Below are 22,667 nucleotides of genomic sequence, written 5' to 3' on the forward strand. Positions count from 1 at the left end.
TTTACACAACGTCCCAACTTCATTGGAATTGGGGTTGTATGATGACCAGTAACAGAGCTGGGGCCAAGAGAGCAACTTGAACGATGTCCAGGAAAATCAGAGGCCCCAACACCTAAAAGTAATTTTAAAAATGAGTGTCCACTATTTTCCTTTATTACAGCTTCCATTCTTTTCAGGATGCTTGATTGTTTTTCAAAGAAATCTGTAGGGATATTTTGTCACACCTCCAAAGTTCAGTCTTAGAAGTTGGTTTAGCATTTTTTGCTTCTCACAATCCTAGAAATCCCAGGTCTCGACTCTGAGGTGGTCACTCCATTGTTCTGAGAACCCCAGCAACTTAGTTTTAATTTGCAATTCTTTTTGCCTGTTTCCTTTCGCCCTAAGGCAAGCAAGAGTGCAGCTTGATTTTCTCCTCTCTCTCAAAGATAAAAACTTTGTGTTGTTTATCTGATGGGGACAGTGTTGGTGATCTACCAGGTATTGTATGATTGTTAGGAGTTCCATTTTCTCTATAACTTCAGATCCATCAAATAATTTCAACTCTTGTTTTTCCACTTATTTTCCTAATATCATTTAGTCACCAATCCAAATCATTGAATTTAGGTGTTCCAATCACTTCCATGACCACAGGCGTATAAAACCAAGCACCTAGGCCTGCAGACTGCTTCTAAAAAACATTAGTGAAAGAATGGGTCGCTCTCAGGAGCTCAGTGAATTCCAGCGTGGTACCGTGATAGGATGCCACTTGTGCAACGAGTCCAGTCGTGAAATTTCCTCACTACTAAATATTCCACAGTCAACTGTCACTGGTATTATAACAAAGTGGAAGTGATCAGGAATGACAGAAATCCAGCCACGAAGTGGTCGGCCATGTAAAATGACAGAGTGGGGTCAGCGGGTGCTGAGGCGCATGAGGTTTCAACTTTCTGCAGAGTCAATCGCTACAGACCTCCAAACTTCATGTGGCCTTCAGATTAGCTCAAGAACAGCGTAGAGAACTTCATGGAATGCGTTTCCATGGCCGATCAGCTGCATCCAAGCCTTATATCACCAAGTGCAATGCAAAGCGTTGAATGCAGTGGTGTAAAGTGCTGCCACTGGACTCTAGAGCAGTGGAGACGTGTTCTCTGGAGTGACCAATCACACTTCTCCAGCTGGCAATCTGATGGACGAGTCTGGATTTGTTGGTTGCCAGGAGAACAGTACTTGTCTGACTGCATTGTGCCAAGTTTTTCAGGAGTTGGGCTCAGCCACTTAGTTCCAGTGAAAGGAACTCTTAATGCTTCAGCAGACCAAGAGATTTTGGACAATTTCATGCTCCCAACATTGTGGGAACAGTTTAGGGATGGCCCCTTCTTGTTCCAACATGACTGTGCACCAGTGCACAAAGAAAGGTCCATAAAGACACGGATGAGCAAGTTTGGTATGGAAGAACTTGACTGGCCTGTGTCCTGACCTCAACCTGATACACGACCAAATACTTTTGGAAATATAGTGTATCTTATTAGCAGAGCCACTTACAATGGCAGATAAACAAAGTGTTAGCAGTCTTGCCCAAGGACTCTTACTGCTACAGTGCAATACTGCTGCAGTATTTTGGCCTGGATGGGAAATCTCTGATCTTCTGTGCCAAAGGTGATGGAGTTATGCACTATGCTCTGCTTGGGTGAGCTGAAAGGAAAGCAAATGCTTAGTGACAACACATGTGTTAGAGCTTGCAAGCTAACAATACACCACATCATCAGTTGCAATCAGTATCAGACCAATTACATTTTCTGATATATCGTGCACCATTAGAAGAAACATTTATAATTCTCTACAGCTGTACTCTTCCTGGTTGAGACAAATGTCATCAGGAGACTGAGCAGTGATAGTGAAATTCCTCAAATCCCACACAATTTAAAGTAAAGCTCTGGTCCATGCTGTGACATAAGTACACAAAGAAATATGTCGTAAAATGTCAATATCAAACAGAACAAACACATTTAGGTCAAATCTTTTTATTTGCAGATTCAAATGATGTAGAGAAAATGAATGTATATTTACAGAACTTCGTACAAAGCTTCAGTCAGTGGAATAAAAAAAAGTCAACAACAAACCTCTGATAACATGAGACGTAAAGCTAAGTAGACGAAGCAGTCAAAGGAAGCAAGGCAGATTCTCTAAAGCAGGAGCAAACAGAAGGAGCTGGGAGTTCAGAGGAGTCTTTGATTCTACAAATCCTACCAAAAAAGTGGATTGCGTCTATTGCACGTAATACATGAATGATATAGTCCTTTTCCCTTTTTCCCCTTTGAGAGCAGATTTAATTTAAATTATTCATTTAAAACAGACTCAGTGTGATACCCATGATAAAACAGACTATTAACAAACATAACTGGGGGAGATTAAGTACAACTCTCTCTCTCAGTTACTGAATGGAAAGCTCAGCTGCTCAATAAACAAAATGCTCTATCATTTTGTATTGTCAAAACTGCTTTAAATATCTATTAAGGTAGACATAGTCCCTTTCAGTGACCCATGACAGGCTTAATGTGTCTTTTACTGATAACCCAAAGAGACCTACGCAAAATAAATAATAATCTTTTCCACTTTTTATGTTATCAAGTATAGTTCCACCACTTTCCATTAGACCATGCATTACAGACACTCTCTGAAAACATCCGCACTATTAAAAGCATCTGAACCCTGAGACGAGTCTCCTCTCACAGCTCTTTCGTTGAGAGTGCATGCCAGCAAAGCACAAATGGTAATTGCCAGAAACGGATTGCAGCAGAGCAGTCAGTGTTTATCACACTCGTTTCAGGATCCGGTACATCAAAAGGCACAAAAACAATGTCAAATTTGCCACCATGCTGCTGTGAGCAGGCATGAAGGAACTGGGTGGAGAAGATGCTACAGTGCAGGGCTACGGATGCCCATCATCGCTGTAATAAACGGAGAGAAGCTTGCAACGTTGCTGAAGGCTTATCTCATCATAGTCTGACAGGTCTAGGAGGCTTAGAGCACATGACTGCATGACAGTACGCGTGACCACAGACAGATAAGCCCAGAATATGACAGGGTAAACAAAAACATGACACATGAGCCACGACAAACAGCAACTCTGAAACTCTGAAAAGGTGATTGCACATAAAAAAACTTTACTGCACACAACATATGTGCTGGATCAGATGTATAAGCATTTATATATGTGCTAACCTTTGCAGACAGGCACCAGTGTATCCTTGTAAATTCGAGATAATATTATGATAAAGAATTCTTGTTTATTAGCTCCTGCAATAAAATGTGGCTATAACATTTCCCAGTGTAAAACAATGTCTTGGGAGTTTATTCAGCCACTTCTACTAGTAAAAAAGGTGACCAAATATGTTTAGCATCACATACAGTATGTGAACCTCAAATGGTCCCTTAAAGGAGCATTTTTTGTCACAATTTGAAAGGAATCGAGGTTTAGCTGCAGAGGCTGATTCACAGCTAGTAAAAGCTGTTGATGCACTACAGCACTGCAATGCAAGTGGCTCCATGGGGAGTCCCCCTAAATCAAGTCACTGGCTTTTGGTAAAGTGCTAAAAATGTCAGATAAAATAAACAGAAATGCATAAAATCTCATGGGCTTCACAACCACCAATAAACATAACTCTAAAAATAAACAGCTCACTGTTCAACATGGTCCCAAATGTATCCTGCATCTCATAAAGGGAATATTCATAAACATACTTGCAGGGTCCCTGTGCGAGAGCTTGAAGAGTCAACACGATGAAATACAAACATCAAGTGCATCAATACACACAATTATATATAAAAAATGGCAAGGAAATCCAAACCTTCATTTGTACATCAAAGTGCTAGGAATTGTCACAGTGTGTGTGATTGAACAGTCTTTCATCAGTGACTCAGTTTATTTGGAGATAAACCCTAAAATCTTGATGCCGAGAGACATTTAACAGACCCCTTATGTCACAGTTTTATCTTTTAGTGGCTGGACGATCATTCTGAAAGCGGACAGATTATTGAACAGCTTTACATCTAGCATATCTTTAATTCAAATGACTTAATTCACACTTATGTCCTCCCCAATTAGGTCCATGCTTGCCTCACCAGAGCTGAAGTGCAGTCCTGCCAGACCCTTCATCACCACCATGAACAGCCTCTGAGAAAACCCCATTAGTGTGTGCGCAGGTAAAGGCCAGAGCAATTCTGTTCACCCACTGTGCGAAGACAATCCGTGTTGCAAAGCTGCCCACCTCAAATACTCAGTATCTGCCTCATGAAGAGCTTGCGGAGGACTCTCCGTCTGGAAGATTCAGTCTCTGCAGCTGGAGCTGCGGTCAGGAGTCAGAGGGCCAGATGGGGAGGGGATGGGCCTCTGTGTTGAACACATATTTATCCAGGCTGATCAGCTCAGGGTCATCGGAGAACAGCAGAAACAGGTACTTCAGAGTCTCCCCAAGAAAGAAGCTCTCCATCTTGTCCCTGGGGCCAGGGTTTACTGGGTCACGCACATTTCCTATGGAAGTGTAGCCACCGCTGGGGACCTGCCATAGAGAGAGTGTGGACACACCATTATACTGCCTTTGGGGCTGTGACAATTATTTATATTTTATAGAAATATATAATTATATATAAACAAAAAAAACAATAAAAACTGATTTTAAACAAATCATGCAGTCTTTTAAACCTCCAAAATATAAAAAATAAAAAGGAACCTTGACTAAAAAAAGTTAAGTTGAAAGAAAAAAAAGCTGGCTGAAGCAACTGCCACAATTAGTGCCCTCTCAGTCAGTGAGTAGTGCCTTGGCTGAAAGAGAATGCACTCAAAATAGCTTACTGTGTAATGCAGTATAGTATCTAATATACTGAACGGTAGTACACATACACCATACTACAGGTTTGTAACCAGATTCCACCAACTTCAGGGGCTCCGTCAATTGGACCTGTAGATATTTTAGCTATAGCAGGTATTCTATGTGTGACTTTTTCCCCCATAACACCTTAACCCATTGCTCTAGACCGGGCATGTTAAACTGGGGAACTTCTATGCCAAAGTGCTGCAGAGATTAGTGTCTGTGAGTAGTGCCCAGGCTGAAGTAAAGTCTCTGTGAGTAGTGCCCAGGCTGAAGTAAAGTCTCTGTGAGTAGTGCCCAGGCTGAAGTAAAGTCTCGGTGAGTAGTGCCCAGGCTGAAGTAAAGTCTCGGTGAGTAGTGCCCAGGCTGAAGTAAAGTCTCTGTGAGTAGTGCTCAGGCTGAAGTAAAGTCTCTGTGAGTAGTGCTCAGGCTGAAGTAAAGTCTCTGTGAGTAGTGCTCAGGCTGAAGTAAAGTCTCGGTGAGTAGTGCCCAGGCTGAAGTAAAGTCTCTGTGAGTAGTGCTCAGGCTGAAGTAAAGTCTCTGTGAGTAGTGCTCAGGCTGAAGTAAAGTCTCTGTGAGTAGTGCTCAGGCTGAAGTAAAGTCTCTGTGAGTAGTGCTCAGGCTGAAGTAAAGTCTCTGTGAGTAGTGCCCAGGCTGAAGTAAAGTCTCTGTGAGTAGTGCCCAGGCTGAAGTAAAATCTCTGTGAGTAGTGCTCAGGCTGAAGTAAAGTCTCTGTGAGTAGTGCCCAGGCTGAAGTAAAGTCTCTGTGAGTAGTGCTCAGGCTGAAGTAAAGTCTCTGTGAGTAGTGCCCAGGCTGAAGTAAAGTCTCTGTGAGTAGTGCCCAGGCTGAAGTAAAGTCTCTGTGAGTAGTGCCAAGGCTGAAGTAAAGTCTCGGTGAGTAGTACCCAGGCTGAAGTAAAGTCTCGGTGAGTAGTGCCCAGGCTGAAGTAAAGTCTCGGTGAGTAGTGCCCAGGCTGAAGTAAAGTCTCGGTGAGTAGTGCCCAGGCTGAAGTAAAGTCTCGGTGAGTAGTGCCCAGGCTGAAGTAAAGTCTCTGTGAGTAGTGCCCAGGCTGAAGTAAAGTCTCGGTGAGTAGTGCTCAGGCTGAAGTAAAGTCTCTGTGAGTAGTGCCCAGGCTGAAGTAAAGTCTCTGTGAGTAGTGCTCAGGCTGAAGTAAAGTCTCTGTGAGTAGTGCTCAGGCTGAAGTAAAGTCTCTGTGAGTAGTGCCCAGGCTGAAGTAAAGTCTCTGTGAGTAGTGCCCAGGCTGAAGTAAAGTCTCTGTGAGTAGTGCCCAGGCTGAAGTAAAGTCTCTGTGAGTAGTGCTCAGGCTGAAGTAAAGTCTCTGTGAGTAGTGCTCAGGCTGAAGTAAAGTCTCTGTGAGTAGTGCTCAGGCTGAAGTAAAGTCTCTGTGAGTAGTGCTCAGGCTGAAGTAAAGTCTCTGTGAGTAGTGCTCAGGCTGAAGTAAAGTCTCTGTGAGTAGTACCCAGGCTGAAGTAAAGTCTCGGTGAGTAGTGCTCAGGCTGAAGTAAAGTCTCGGTGAGTAGTGCCCAGGCTGAAGTAAAGTCTCTGTGAGTAGTGCTCAGGCTGAAGTAAAGTCTCTGTGAGTAGTGCTCAGGCTGAAGTAAAGTCTCGGTGAGTAGTGCCCAGGCTGAAGTAAAGTCTCTGTGAGTAGTGCTCAGGCTGAAGTAAAGTCTCTGTGAGTAGTGCTCAGGCTGAAGTAAAGTCTCTGTGAGTAGTGCCCAGGCTGAAGTAAAGTCTCTGTGAGTAGTGCCCAGGCTGAAGTAAAGTCTCTGTGAGTAGTGCCCAGGCTGAAGTAAAGTCTCTGTGAGTAGTGCCCAGGCTGAAGTAAAGTGTAAAGTAAAGAGTAAGAGATGTAGGTTTAATTTTAGACTTACCCTGGTGTACTTGTTAAAGCTCTGCAGTATCTCCCAGCCCCAGTCTCTGTATTTACTGTCCTGGGTGAATCTGTACATGTAGAACAGACTCTCCACTGTCTCAGGCCGCAACAGGTTGTGTCTATCTGCTGGCTACAAACACATGTAAACATGTAAATTAGGTACATAATATTTACACAAGACAATGCAAAGACAATCAATGAAAGAAACCCCCAAAAGCGACAGTTAACTATGCAGTGTGCTAATTGGTTTACGTAAGCTTCTGTTATTTATTAGGCATATTAGATTTACAGCTTCAGTGCAAAACCAGTATTTTAATATAATTCTTCCTATCAGTGGTTATAGTAGAAACAGTTTTATGCTCTTGATGAAACTTAAAACATGACGCTCCAGGTCGAAAGACATGGCAGCAGAGTTAAAATAGATTTGATTTAATTGGAGATGTTTTTTGTGAAATTAAAAAAAAAAAAAATCTTATTTGCCTTGACGTCTACATCACGGCCGTTGTGGTTCTGCAGGTTGAAGTGGGCAATCTCGGGGCTCAGCCCCGTCTCCATCTGCACATACATCTGATGGCACGTCTCCATCAGTTGCATGGCCAGATCCATATGGTCAGCTGGAAGGCCATTATGGGCTCCCAGAGCCAGCGTCCCAGGCAGAAAACACACCAAATGATCCTAAAAGGGAGAGAAGTGGAAAACAAGCACAGAGATAGAACAAAGCAGAAACAGGAGAGAGAGAGAGAGACAGAAAGAACAAAGAGAGAGGAGAGAGAATGAAAATGAGAAAAAAAAAACAAATGCAAAGGTCAAAGTCATAGACAGTCTAATCTCCATCAGTAATATCTATTTTCATCCTCATGAGCGAGCCAATTTCACTGGCTTCATTAAGCATACTGATTTTGAGAATGGGGATTAAACAAACAGATGCCCTGCAACCAGCACCAGCCTATAGCTTAACTCTGGACTTAAAGCCTGGACACGTGAGTGCTGTTTTTCCACGTTTTTAATCTCTCACCATCTTGGGGTTGAGTCGTCCATGGGACAGCTCCCCAACAAAGACGAGTTTACTGGGTGACGTCTGTCTGAGGAGGTTTTTCTTGACCCCTTCCACAGCCTGCAGATAGTCCTCCAGTAGCCTAAACATACATACATACACACATATATCTCACACACAATGTCGTTAAACGGCCTACACGTGTCAATATATTGGGTAAAATCTGCCTCCTAGAGGCATAAATGAGCTACTGCACCACTATAATCAAGGGAAGTACACCTGCTATGCTTACATTCATTGGCCATCAGGCACATCTGCCACATGAGGTAACTGCAGGTTGACTGCAACCCATTTGTTGCTATGATCGGCATCAGTGTCCCACTTCATCAACACCACAATTGGAACACCACATATTACAAGGGAGTGGGGTGGGGATCATTCTCAGCACAGCAGGTACACTGACATGGTAGTGGTGCATTATAAGCACAGCAGTGTTTCTGGGATTTTTAAACACCTCAGTGTCACTGTTGGGTTTGAGAGTGGTACGCCAACCAAAAATATCCAGTTGTAAGGAGTCCTATTTTCTTTTTATCTTTTGCCACATTGTTGAACACCACTTCTGGAAACTCGTGCTTTTTTCCCCACTTATTGTCCTTTGACTTTCCCCTTATGTCTTATGTCTAATCTCTCCAGGAAACAAATAAATGTTCTGTAAAATGAATAACTTGTGCTTAACAGCGCTTTTGCCGTTTTTCAACAAATGGTGGTCTCAGACGTCCTAATAAACTGGCAACTCCATCAACTACAATTGTTTATCTGCTATACCACCCACAGTGGAGCAGTGTTGCGTTTCTTGCAGTTCCAGCTTAGGGAAAACAATCACAGTTGCTTACTAATATGGCTGTGAGCATGACCTTGACTTGGCTGCTTGTGTTTCAGTGATTAGATCAATTCTAACCTACAAATAACCTCATGAAAAGGATGAAAAACACATGTTCAGTGACTTGCAAAACATGAGGGTGATTTTCTTTGTCATGCCCATTGAAGCACTTGCTCTGCCTTTCTACTGAAAAATTTCAAGGTGACTCCTCAAAAGAGCAGCGCAGATTCTGACCAGCTTCCACCAGTGAGTGAGTGTGATGTAAGCACTGGAGGGAGGACGATCAGGATCAGGTGTGAAGCAGTGAGGTGACACGCATGCAAATGTCTAGGTAGCAGAGGGACAGACAGACAAGACATAGCAGGCACTTCCAATTTCATTTCACTCTCAGCAGCACCACAGAGCTGAAGCTGCTGACAGTGCTGCATGTCACACAGTCAGATTTGGGCAAAAGAGGGAAAAAGGGGCAGAATTGATGCCTCCAACGTTATTCAGTTTGTTATTCAATTTTGTTATGTCAACAAAAAAAAAGTCCTCATTTCACCATTATCTGTTTTTTGTCAAGATGATGGTTATCAAAAGGGGGAATAGTTTTCCGGGGAGTACTACGAATGCAAATGTAATTGTTAAATCTTGATTAAAAACACATTAAGTTAGATTAAGTTAGCATATTAACAAGCATAGCACAATAGATCATTTTTGTATGGTTCGTAATTGCATTGTTAATTCATTTAACCCCTAATATTTCAGATACTTATATATTCAGAAATATATATAAAAATGATAATAATCCTTATTAACAGAATTTTCATTTTTCCTGTATTCCACATTTTTTCTTGCATTCTATTTTTTTCTACTTATTACATTTGTGTTGTTTTATATACCAAAAAAAAATTTTCAACCTCGGTTTATCCATTAAAAAGGCTTGTTTTATTTTGCTATCTTATAAATCATCTGTGCTCAACTGGCTGCCCTTTAAAGCAAACTGATAATGTTGGGAAGAGGATACTGGGAAAAATAAACTCCTGTTGGACATCTGGATCATTCGAAAGGCTGCGAATGATGAGCCTGATTTGTCCCAAGTACAGCAAAATGTTTTCCTCTCCAATAACTCTGCTAGTATGCAGTAACAACAATCGTCATCTCTTCCACGTGATTAGATAGGCTACACTGCTAAAAAGCTGAATGTTATGACATATGTAAAGTGATGTTACAACCAAGACGACTTCAAAAAGGGCTGTTTTTGCAGCTCAGCTTCTATATATCAACTGCTGAGTGAACAGTAAGTTTTTAAACGTTAACGATGTTCAGATACTACATCAAAGCAAAAAGATTCCATTATAAAGGCCCTTCAACACAAACCAGCTTTTCATAGTTGAGAAATGCAACTAATTTCGTAGAGATATGAAACTTACTCAGGCTCCTTCTTGCCGCCCTGCAGCCACTGCTTCAGCAGATATTCGTAGTAGCTGTCTGCGCGGGCTCCCAGGGTGAAAACGCCACGGTGGGTGAACTTCCCACTGTTTGTGTTGATGAACATGGGAACCAGGCCATCATGCTTCCCATCAAGCCTGTGGACCTGCCTCATTACCTCATCCACTGCTTTCTGGCCACAAACAAAACACGGGGGGGGGGGAGCACAGAAAATATTTTGATTATTTATACTCTAATGCAGAAGAAATCAACGTTTGTCCAGTATGGAGGTGGGTAATATGACCATGACACTGTGTCACAATATGTTTTTGTTATCCATGTTGTGGATATTGTCTGTACTTAAAGAACAATAAACAACTGCATGTTTCATTAGTATCAACTATTTTTATTAATATGTTTCAGAATTTTTGTAATCTCTTATGCCAGGTTTTTGCTTTGCCTATGTACATAGCATGCAGGTTCCTTTGCCTTTCAATATTGGAGAGATGTCTTCGTTGAACTGAAGCACAAAGTCAACACATTTAGCAGGTGCAGAATCATTATAAAGACAGCATAATTAGCCATGTTTAATTGGATTTAGAGTGGCATGGTATATAATACAGAACAAAAATGTGTGTGCTCACTTTTGGACAGTACTTTTTAAAATTGACACTACTGGACTTGTTTTTGTCTATTCCAACTAGGACTCGAACCATCAGATATTTATAAATTTTACTGCTCAAACCTTGCTCCCCCTACCTCAGAGAACTGCTGACCTCTTACACTCCCTTGCTGTCCCACGCACCAGACTTTCCACTTTGGGAGGGAGGTCCTTCAGTGCCATGGCCACCAAAATCTGGAACTCTCTTCCTCAATCCCTCTGAGACTGCTCTTCTTTCTCTACCTTCAAATCTGACTTAAAGACTTTTCTCTCTCACGAGCATTTTTCTTTCTCCTTCACTACTTAGTCTTGACCCCCCCGCCCCCCATGCTATGTGAATTATTATTATTATCATCGTTATTATTATTATATTTTCATTTTTAAAAATTCATCATCCTCAAACCACCCTGTAATAATTGTCAATTACACATGCAAACCACATAAATAAGCCAAACATAAAATGTCAAATTTGGCCTGCTTGTGTAATTTACATTTTTTAAAATGTAAAATATAGGAAATAAATCTATGATCCACGACTGCTGATATAATCTAAAAGCTCTTCGACACATTTATAAGCAAACACTTGGTCATTCATTTCATATATTCTTCCAAATATATAAAAAGAATAAAAATGATATTATTTCATAATGACTCTATGCTTCACTTCTTGCACCTACTACAAAGTTGTGAAGACATTGTGTATGACAAGAACCAAATAGCACCCCTGCTGGTTGTACCTGGTACTGCGGGTCCTGAGTGAGCCTGCTGAGCTCTCTGAACTCCAGCTGAATGCTGGTGACTTCAGCTACTGTGCTGTCAGTGGTCCAGCGCGGGGGGTGAGCAATACCTTTTCCAATGTTTACATCAGAGAAAGGGATTTTGGACGGTGTATTGAAGGCAGGCATTAATCTTGAGCCAATGTCTTTCTAAGAGAACAAAGAGATTAAGGAGAGCATTTAGAGACACTCAAAGCATTAAGGCATTCAATTATTCAACCTTTAAATGACCCTTAAGAACTGAAAACCGTGTTTATATAAAAAAAATTGATTATCTCTGCATTAATCTAGAGTTAGTGCCTTTCTAAGGCAACAAATGGATAAAGCAAGTTCTGCATTTAGAGATATTTCAGCAAAGCACTTAAGACATTCAAAATGACCCTACAGAACTAAAATCTTTGTTTTCAAATGCTGATCCTATCTGATCCTTTATTCCCTTCCAGGAAAGCTGCAACTCAAGAAACAATGACAAAAGATAGAGTTGTATTTGGGCTACTGACAGCCTTGTCCAAGAACAGAGAGTCTCCTGTCAGGTGGTAGGTGCTCAGGAGGCCTCCAAGAATTCGGATGGTGCTCTCAAAGAGATTCACATCCACGTTCTTAGTGAACGACAGCTCCTTCTCTACCCATCTCTTAGACTCTTCAAACTCTAAGAGAAATAACGAGAAAGGAGCAGAGCTAGATGGATTTCTGAGCCTAGAAAGACATGCTGTTTATTACATGACTGACAGAAAGAGGCTGCAGCTGTCTTACCTTCTTTCAGGTCTAGAATCCACATGGTGTCGAGCGCATCTATTAGTGTAAGGCCCAAACCAAACCACTCTCCATGTGTCTTAGAGATGGGCTTCAGCTCATCATGACCCCAGGCAAACGCTTTATAACCTTTCCACGCATGCCTGAAAGCTTCCCTCACGGCCTCAGCCCGATCCACAGGCTTCACAGAAACTAAAAGAGAATAAAAACATGCTTCATTTATGACTGGTGTTATGATGCTATCTGACTGAGGATAACTATATAACTTGGGATACACTGGGAATTTGCTGCAATCAAGCAAGTCCTGTATGTCAGTTTTGCAGAGAATGATTGGGAGACACACTTGAGTACCCTTGACCACAGGAAAAGACAATTGTTTCGGTCTGTTAATGCATCTCAGACTAGAGCTCAGAAAAAATGACTTAGCTTAGTGAGATTCAGACATCTTCTCTGAAACACTATATTTCTAAAAGCATCCAGACACCCTTTCTAATGAGTAAAATCAGCTACTTTAAGGTGCACCTCCTGCTCACACTTGCACAGCATGATCTCCACAAAAAAGCACTGCCAAAAGAAATGGGATGCTGTGGAGCAGCTGCACGTGAGCAAAGTTACAGTGTCCAATGCCAAACGCAGGCTGAAGACACCCAGCACTGGGCTGTGTTCAGGCAATAAGCTTATTCCACCGGCATTACATCCAATGGCAGGATGCGGATTTCTCGGGCTCTGCTCCATAACAGTTTTTTCTTGTTGTAAACTGCTGATTTTTCCAGCGCAAATCCTCATAGATCGAGTTGATAAATACACAACTTCAGCAGAAAAGCTAGTGACTTGTCACTTTTCATGAGGTAACCAATCAAAAAAAGAGGACACTATAAATATCACCAAGGTTTGCAAAAAAAAAATAAACAAAGAACATCCCAAAGGCACTGTAGCTCGGTAAGCGATTAACTTACTGTAGAAATATGATGGATCTCCTTGTTAGCTGTGGTGTTCAAAGCACTTGCTAATGTTACTAATGTACACATCGGCTGATTAGGATGAATTAAGCATGTTGGACATTTTCTCGTCCAAAAACAAGTGCAATAAGGGCGAGTTTCATTAGTCTATGATCTCACTGTGATGTGTGAAGAAGTGTTGAACTTCCTGCCCATTACACTGCCCATAAACATCTGCTCCTTCTATACTTTGCAGAAGTTATCACAAGCGGATTCCTCATGGTCCAGATGCAGACTTTTTGCAGAATATGTTTAACTAACTGCCTCCTCACAAGGATCTATAGTTCAGAAAACAGTTAACATTAGCTGGTTAACTGGATTGCTTTTTTTTTTTTTTTTTGGCAACTGTGAGCAACAAGTGACATTATGTTGACAGGGAACGTCCAGCTCAGCCTTTTGTTTTCTGTTGGCTGACACTTCTGAGGTTTGCTCACGAAAGGAAACCAAATGCTGCCAGAAGCAAATTCATCTTTTTCATCAGTTAGATTTTCTGACATTCGCTGTGAACAAATTTATAATCCAGAGCTAATTATCCAACATCAGTGCTTGACCTTAAGATTAATGATCTTGTGTCTGAATGCAATCAAATACTCACTGAAATGTTCCAAAATCTAGTATAAAGTCTTTCCAGAAGAGTGGAGAGCAAAGGGGAGGTCAAACACCCTATAAAGACCCATGATTTAGGATTACATAGTAAGCGGCATCATTAGTAAAGCAGAGTTTTTTCTGTTCTTTTGTTTGTGGTGGTCGAGTATCAGTTAACCATCAGGTTGGGACAGAATTGTGTACGGAATCTAAACTTGGTGCTATGGGTCACCACTTCAGCAGAATCTCACTGGACTATAATCAAAATTTCAGGCCTGAAAATAGCAAGTCTAACTGCTCAAGCACATGTTTGGATTGTGCATGGAGGCTGGATTCCTACCTGGCTGTAAAGGATTAGCACCTTCAACCTCAGCAGGCCCTCCTCCCTCTTTCGCATGAGCTGAGGGCTGTGGCTCAGTGCCTTGTTCCGCTTCAATCATGGCCCCTCGCCAGCTGGGAGAACAAAGATAAATTAATGAACCAGACTGATTGAAATTAAAACAACACAAAACTGTACAGTTCTTTAAATAAGCAGAAAAAAAGCATTTTCAGACTACAGGACTAGGAGAGCGAAGATGGGGGGGATTAATAGGAGCCTTCTTCTTGGCCAGTTCTCAACAGACGGACAAACAGCTTAATCCGACTCACGACCCTGAAAATCAATTTATAACTTTACTTAGTAGCTCCACTGTACAGGGCTAGCACGTTACTCATTTGCTTAATGGATTTTAATGCGCTTTTATGGCTAAGTGAAGTGAGAGAGGTGAATGCAGAATTATTTGAGCAGAGAAATACATTCTGAATATGAGGAGTACATTTTGCATTAAGTTGTGAGAAACACCATTTAAGCAGTGCTCTTTTTAAATGCGTACAATACTAATAGCATAAAAATGGAAATAAAAAAAGTCTTATCTCTGCACAGTTATATCCTCATGCCTCCTGGTGGTTCAGAAGCTGAGAATAAGATCTATGCACAAAATCCATGAACACGAAGCCATGTCTTACTCCATCTCACTCAAGGTCTCTCCATAACTGGAGTGATTAACAGCCTCATATGTGGTAGTGGCTGCTGCACTAATGTATTGAAGCCATACCTAATGACTGTCTTTGTTTCCGTCTCCTGATCTTCATCTCTTCTGATAGCTGGCTCTTCTCTGTCCTTCACCTGCCAGTCTGACATGTTGCCTCTTTTCTGCAGGGCTGGTGGACCACGCTTACTTGGAGGCTTCTTCTGCAGATGAGGAGCCAAAAACACTGAGACCAACACCTTACATACTGGATCAGCTTCACATAAACCCTTACACAGTAGTTTTACATTGCCGTGGGAAGCCTGTGGACATTTTACCTTGCCTGAGTAACATTTGCTTTTTACTGTTACTGAAATAATGGAGAAAAATCTCCACAAAGATTTTGCACTCTGCGTCATGCTTAGCAAAGTCTCTACCTTGGTTTGAAGAGAAGGTTTACCTAAATAATGATTTGATATTTTCAAAATGACTGAGTGTGACATGCACTCAATACTCTGATCATAATCAGATTTCCTTTCTGCAGTTATCTGATTATTCAAATGGTCTTGTAAACAGTAAACTCCCGTTTCTTAGACCAGAGTAAGGTCTAAAAATCCAGTTAAGAAATCAGATCAGTGAATCAGATTTCTCAGTGCGTGTAAACTCTTACTCTAATTTCATTCAGATTTCTCAGTCTGCGCATACGCAAAAACAAACTGAGGTACCGGAAATAAGCGAGCAGCACTGCTGCTGATGATGTATGTTTATATTTTCATGTAACGTGGTACAACACAGCATGAAGTCTGAGTTTTACTTTACATTTACTTTATGTTTATATCATGTCTTCTTCTACGAGTTAGACGTGCATAGGCCAGAAGTGCATGTAAACGCGCCAATCGGATTAATGACAAAGTCTGATTTTGTGCAGTTATCGGATTATATAAACACTCAGTTAAAAGTATATTTATTAAATGGTTGGATGGCTGAGCTGAGTTCAAAGCTGCTGTAAAAATACTTAATATATATAAACATGACCACACTTAAGTGAACATTGTATTAATGCAGAAAATCATTAAAGAGTACTGGTTATGGAATAAATATTGATCATTATGCCTGGCAACCACTTACTCATTTAAATTAAAAAAAAAAACTACATTGCTTTTCAGGATAATTCCACTTATTAATAACAAATATTAAACATTTTACAATGTATGATTTGAGGATTTAGAGACCTTCTGGTGTTAATGTGTTTGCACTAAAGATGCAGGAAAATATATTGTAACACCGGTTGTGTTTTGGACCCCTTACCCAAAGAGAGTGAATCTGATGATTACAATTGTGTTGAGTGTTCAAAGAGTTCAAAGAAGTCAAAACTTGGTGAAGGATGTGAGTGAATTATCTACCACAGTCATCATATCTTCTTCAGTATAATGTTGATTTTGCTTGAGACAAACACTGAGCCGGAGCCTCTTTTGAGCCTAATGGTTAAAGACACATGACGGGGTAAAAAAAAAACCCTAGGAAATCCGACCTGACACCTTTGATTTTTTTATTATTATTATTATTATTATTACTTCATTTTTAAATTACTATTTCATTTTTGCCATCTTAGTAAAGAAAACAGCTTTCCATTTGTTCAGTTACTGCACACAAAGAAAGAAAGAAAGAAAGAAAGAAAGAAAGAAAGAAAGAAAGAAAGAAAGAAAGAAAGAAAGAAAGAAAGAAAGAAAGAAAGAAAGAAAGAAAGAAAGAAAGAAAGAAAGAAAGAAAGAAAGAAAGAAAGAAAGAAAGAAAGAAAGAAAAATAGCTGGATGTCCACACGCAGGCAGATTCTGGAATGTTCTTGATAGTGTGGTACTTACCAAGCCTTGAGGTTTGGGCAGGATGGGGACGTTCAGCCTTTGCAGCTCTGGAGGCTCCTCCTGTACAACCCCAGGGACGACCTTCGGGACGAGACCAGGAGGAATGGGCTGGAGGCCTTGGTGCTCCATTTCATCCCAGCCTCCCTTCACTGAGTCATCAGAGAGAGCTGAAGAACATGGAAGGGAAAGAGAGAGCAATTTATTAAGGGAATAAGGAGTCTTAATTACCCTCTCGGGAAAAGCTACCTCATGTTCAGAGCACTGCAGCAGACAGTGCATGTAAGAACTACAACACCTAACAACAACACAGCATGGGACATACTGCATCGTTAATACCACAAACACAGTGCTGTGCAAAAGTCTTAGGCCAGTCAAGTATTTGTAAACTCTTTATCTGGGACACTGTTTTTTTTTTTTGCTTATGAGAAATATGAATATTAGAATAGATACAAGTAAGCATTAGTACAAAAAAAAGCTATTATAATTTCTTATTTACTATAATGGTAATAAAATGAACCTCTTCTCCTCAGTGTACCCCTGACATTACCTGGATCTGTTCATTTCCAACACCAGCACACTTGAGTTAACTTTATGAAATATCCATTCATATCCAACAACTAAATTCAGTACAGTAAGGAACAATATCACACAACGTGTTTTGTTTCACTATACCTTGGATGAACATCTAACAGTATTCATTTAAATGAAAAAAAAAAAAGTTTTTTGTTTTGTCAAAAAACTCTAGTGTGTGACCAATGAAAATAGATTTTATATGACAAATTAACATTAAAAAATTATTTGTATTCATATTCTTTGACTAGTTTGTTTAAAAAAAAAAAAAAAGCAAAGATTTGAACTCAGGCAATCTCAGAAAACATTAACACCAAAGGAAATTTCAGATTCGGATATTAATGGGTTAATTAGCTGAACCAGGAATTGGAAAATATCTACAAATACTGAACTTTGGCAGTACGTTTGGAAATCATTCAACTAAAAAAACAAACAAAAAAAATTATAAGCAAAAAGAAAGATAGCTTTAAATATAATTACTGCTTACAAAGAGAGCTTTAACGATTATATTCAGAACTGGCCTAAAAGCCTATTGAAGGTTACAGTATTTCATAAACACTGTAGCATATTTCTAGTCTCAATTATTTAAAAGAAAGGTACAAAATACAAAAGACACCTCTCCACTGCTCTGAGAGGCTGGGGTAAGAGAAGATTCCACAGATGAGCAGGAAGGCCAGCAGAAACAGGATCAGACTGCGCTGTAGTCGAGATAACTGCTTCCATCTCTGAAAAGAAAAGCACAGACGTATAAATATATGGAATGAACCCAGATTCACACCACATAGTACATTTCCTTTCACTGTCCATCATGATTATGCAGAATAATTCTGCTACAACACCTTTAAGGCAATGCTGAAAGGCTGAATGTGCACATCAGAGGCAATAACACAATGAAAGAATACAACATCCATATTGACTAAGACTTGAGTTAGGAACTATTACTACCGTCATAAGACGAGAGATTATTTTAACATAAGAGGCAATCAGATGTCTAGACATGCACTTAGAAAGATGGATGCACACCTGCAATCAGCAGAAATGCATAGAGAAGTGAGGGCAACAGGGTGATTAGACGTTCACCTGGAGAGAAACTCAGCAGAGATTATCCTATATAGTCATATAATAACACATAATAATGAACCAGCAGAAACGCTAATTTGAACTATTTAGTCAGATAATTATGAATCTTATGTAAGATGTGCTGGAGTGTTTTACTGAGCAGGGTTCTGGCCTAAAGCTAGCATTCAATATGTTATTTGTCAGGTTGTGAGATACTCTGTAGTGCAGTATTGCAGCCCCCAGTCTCATTGGTTTGTAATAACTTACAATTTTCTATACATTTTGTGTCTTTTTTGTGCTTTCGTTAATTATCTCTGACTACAATACAACACACAGACACTGGAACCGCCCCCACTCAGGTAGACGCCCAGACGTGACATTCGGCTTCTTAGCAGCAATGCTAGCTGACTGGCTAGGAGGGGAAACAGAGTTCCCTCATGTATCCATTCCAAACTGCATGCAGTTCCTCCCACCTTCAAGATACAGAAGTGAGTTGTCAGAATCTGAAGACACATTGTATGTCCATTATATTACATTTACCATAAGCATGGGCAGGGAGAGAAACAAAATCAAGGATGTTTCTCATCCTAGCCATGGACTTTTTACCCTCATCCCATCTGGCAGGTGTTACAGGAGCCCCCACTCCCAAACCAGCAGGCTCAGGAAGAGCTTCTTTCCTGAGGCTGTGACCCTGCTGAATTCCACACTGCCACTTTAACCTCATCTTTGCACTCACTGCACTGTTACTGTACTTTGTTCTAGCATTATTGCACTATTCATATTTGTACAGTCTATTACTGCACTATTCATATTTGTACAGTCAGTCATGTTTTCATAGACAGTTGCTGAACATGTTTTTCACTGTGTACTTATCATTTTACATATGCTGCTCTGACAGTACTTACTACATACATTTGCATTCTCTCCACTTACTCTGTATATACGTAAATTATATTCGCTACATCTATATTTTTTACCACTCTACCATCCTTATTTGTACACTCTGTAACTGTTGTTGGTTATTGTTGGTTACTTCCTTGTGCTCTACATGTAAATAACACTGTATTATGCACTTCTGGTTAGATGCTAACTGCATTTGACTGGCTCTGTACCTGTACTCTGCACAATGACAATAACATTGAATTGAATTGGATCTAATCTAATCTACTAAGAAGGGGTAAACAGACAACTTTGGACATTATGTGTAAATTTCCCAGACAGATATTAAGCCTAAACTTGGACTACACATAATTCTGAGAGATTTTCCATCAAATACAAAATATACACTTACAGTTCTAAATGTAAAGATTCATAAACGGCCCAACTTAAATGTACAATTCAAGGAAAAAACTTTGATTGGTGCAGACACATCTATGGGAGATTTTGGACTCGCATGTTAGAGAGCGCTCTGCAGAACCACCATCCAATCGCCAATTAAGGGAATATCTTTTGGGAGAATGGTTTTCCATCATTCCAGTACAGTTCCAGAGACTTGTAGACCAACACTGTGCTGGGTTTTCTTTTATTACCTGCCTGTTCAGTAGTTTTTTCAACCTTTGGAAAGGTTCTTTATTCTCACACTCCCAAGAACTATCCAGTGACATCTTCGCTAAGGTTCTTTGAACAGTGAATCTGCTCATAGCGTGTTGAAATACTCAAGAACAGAGTATGCATGAACCTTAACAATCAGCAAGCCTTCACCATTCCATAAAAACATGCCACCTTAGTGGTCTAAATCAGTGGTTGCCAATACCAGTCCTAGGCTTCTGTCCTGCACTCAACTACGCCCTGCCTGAACACATCTAATCCAGCTCACAAAGGGCTTGTACAATGTAGCTGATGAACTGGATCAGCTGTGCCGGGGCAGGGATTACTTGAAAATATGGGAGGCAAGGGGTGCCCACAACTAGTATTGAGAACCACTGGTCTAAATGATGCCTGGATTAGAAGTTAAGCAGTTATCACACTGACCCTCCAGCACGACTGCCTCCGGTGCTTTCCGTTGGTATAGCTGTGACTATGCTGCTCTCCCAGCGTCAGAGAGACAAAGTCCTTCCTCAGGGGCGAGTACATCCTTCATACAGAACCCAGAGCTTAGATACTGAGCCTGGTAAAGGAAAGAGGAAGAGAGAGAGAGAGAATGAGAGGGAGAGAGAGGGGTATAGAAAACAAAAGAGTGAGACACGCCCGTGTGTATTTCATCACAGATGCTGAGCTCCTAATAAAGAGTGTGAAAGCAAGCAGATCGGCGATCGTTGCTACAGCAACGCAACACTTTGCAGGCCCCTAATGAGAATTGAGGAGCAGAGCAAAAACAAATCTGTCTTTCAGATTAATAACCACCTTCTATATGCTGGGACAGAAACGGCAGAGGTGCTAGAGGCCACAGATGTAACTGTACAGTTCCCATATAAAAGAGGCTAGGATATTGTCCAGCATTAGTCGGGGTAATATGAGAGAGATTTAAAGTGCCACAATAAGACCATCTGCTTCGTATTTATCCTGCTGTCTTTCAAAGCAACATGAGCTTATTGGATTTACAATGGATTTATTAACTCATGGCCAGTCAGCAGCGTCAGACTGTGTTATCACGACGTGATCATTGAGATGATGAGTATTTGAGAGAAAAGCTCACTGTGATTCTAGTTATGCATGTTTGTGGTTTTTCTCATGGAGACTGGCCTTGGGGATTATGCACCCTACACACTCTTTGTCTACTCTTCTGAGAAGGCTTTACGTTAGACGTTGGAACATTGCTGTGAGGATCTGATTGCATTTAACCACAGAAGCATTATTGAGGAAAGGTACTGATGTTGGATGATTAGTTCTGGTTTACTCCAACTCATCGCACAGGTACTGGAGGGAGCTCCAGCACTCCACAGCCCAATGCTGGGGGCTTTATACTCTTTACACCTCTCTTGCCGACACTTGACGCTGAAAATGTGCTGCTGCTCCAGAGCGTCCCATTCAAAACACTTTTTGCCTGCCAACCTTCCTCCACTCTTCCTGTCGTGCAGTGAAGATGTGGGTCAGCTGGGGAGATGGTCAGGAGCTGAGCTGAAATCTTACCTTTCTCTGAACGTCTTGTTAATCCTGTTACGTCCAGCGGATGTGTGAACACAACGACGAGTGGACTGAGGCGACTAAGGTTACCTAACCCTACTACAGCCAGGTCATTGTGCTCGGCGGTCATTAACCCAGCTGGCCAGCAGACCCACCGAGGGTGTGCACGACAGAGCAGAAGAGCTAGCTAGCATAGCATGACCAGCATCTCTGTTATCTGTCCATTTGCGAGCTGAGAGAGCCCCTCGAACGCTTCAGGAAGGGTTTTATCCCAAATCCAGTGAAGAGAAACGCGCTGTCTGTGGGAGAATCCGGAGAAAGCCAGCTGCATGCTAGTGTTTACGCGCTGCCCTGCCTGACCACCCCACATGACCGCGGACGGGTGACGTCACCTTCCAGTCCATTTAAAGAGGAACTCTACCTATTTTTATATATTTAATTTATTCAGTGGTTGAGTTCAATGAAGTCACTGAGAATGGTTTGATGCGAAATGGTTCATTTGTAGAGAAACTTACCAACTCATATTTCTTTACAGTGGTGGTGATAGGAACCAGGGGTCGCCATGGCTACCACACAAACATAGCCATTTTATTGACTATCCAGAAGCACCAGTGAACCTACACGTGTCTTCTGAGTTTGTATTTATTTTCTTTATGGACTATTTTGAGAACACCCATTTAGTATCCTTCCACCATGATTTGAAATAATAAACTGATTACAATGTGTTTTAGATATTACTACTTAGATCACAGATCGATTTAGATACACATGCTACTGTGAATGCCTCAGACATCAGGAAATTCATAACCATCTCATGTAATAAGTTTCTGAGAAGAAGCTTTTAGAGGCCTTAAACTCTCCGGCCGTCTGGTTCCTGTCACCACCACTGTGAACATTCTGACTTTGCAAGTTTCTCACGAGCAAAGCATTTCGTACCAAACCATGAGTGACTTTCCATGTTTACATCTTAACCATTACATTGTACAGCAACTTTGAAAAATTGGTGGATTTCCCCTTTAACACTTTCTGGTCCATTTAACTCCACAGTAACAACAATCAGTAATTTATGTTTTAATGATTTAAGACTGCAAAAATAAAGCTTGAACAAATACATGGCTTTTAAAAATATGAAATAATCCTCATACAGTACACGTTTAATATTATACTCTATGCTGTGTACTTTCCGATCCTTATAAATACATGATCATAATCTTTTTAATCAGTTAGCAAACACCAGGACAGCACGGTGGTGCAGTGGGTAGCTGACACCCCACAGGAAGAAGAGCCTGGGTTCGATACCCCAG

The 22,667-nt window shown here is 40.9% G+C and overlaps 1 protein-coding gene across 2 annotated transcripts; it reads right to left on the bottom strand.

Moving 5' to 3' along the window:
* Nucleotides 1-1,984: 1,984 nt before the first annotated feature.
* On the bottom strand, nucleotides 1,985-21,732 carry man1b1a (mannosidase, alpha, class 1B, member 1a). Of its 2 annotated transcripts, none has more exons than XM_017714645.2 (14): nucleotides 21,370-21,732; nucleotides 20,272-20,407; nucleotides 17,858-17,966; nucleotides 16,672-16,838; nucleotides 14,897-15,033; nucleotides 14,143-14,255; nucleotides 12,220-12,411; nucleotides 11,967-12,115; nucleotides 11,428-11,616; nucleotides 10,032-10,222; nucleotides 7,758-7,878; nucleotides 7,223-7,417; nucleotides 6,741-6,872; nucleotides 1,985-4,538 (listed from the first exon to the last, which is right to left on the bottom strand). In XM_017714645.2, exons 2-14 carry the CDS (start codon nucleotides 20,371-20,373, stop codon nucleotides 4,332-4,334), a joined length of 2,004 nt encoding a protein of 667 aa, XP_017570134.1. In that variant the 5' UTR covers nucleotides 20,374-20,407; nucleotides 21,370-21,732; the 3' UTR covers nucleotides 1,985-4,331. The 2 variants fall into 2 exon arrangements, with proteins under 2 accessions (XP_017570134.1, XP_017570143.1); XM_017714654.2 differs by lacking the exon at nucleotides 21,370-21,732 and adding an exon at nucleotides 18,265-18,321 and having other exon boundaries at nucleotides 20,272-20,391.
* Nucleotides 21,733-22,667: the final 935 nt, after the last annotated feature.

The sequence above is a fragment of the Pygocentrus nattereri genome, chromosome 16 (genome assembly GCF_015220715.1).
Source record: "Pygocentrus nattereri isolate fPygNat1 chromosome 16, fPygNat1.pri, whole genome shotgun sequence".
In the NCBI taxonomy this organism is placed as follows: Eukaryota; Metazoa; Chordata; class Actinopteri; order Characiformes; family Serrasalmidae; genus Pygocentrus; species Pygocentrus nattereri.

Excerpts from the sequence above, each read along its gene's own strand:
- man1b1a (XM_017714645.2), bottom strand. The coding sequence starts at position 20,373 with ATGTACTCGCCCCTGAGGAAGGACTTTGTCTCTCTGACGCTGGGAGAG. Across the intron at positions 16,839-17,857 it reads CCTCTCAGAGCAGTGGAGAG|CTCTCTCTGATGACTCAGTG; the intron begins GTGTCTTTTGTA and ends CATGTTCTTCAG. Across the intron at positions 12,412-14,142 it reads TGCTAATCCTTTACAGCCAG|TTTCTGTGAAGCCTGTGGAT; the intron begins GTAGGAATCCAG and ends ATTCTCTTTTAG.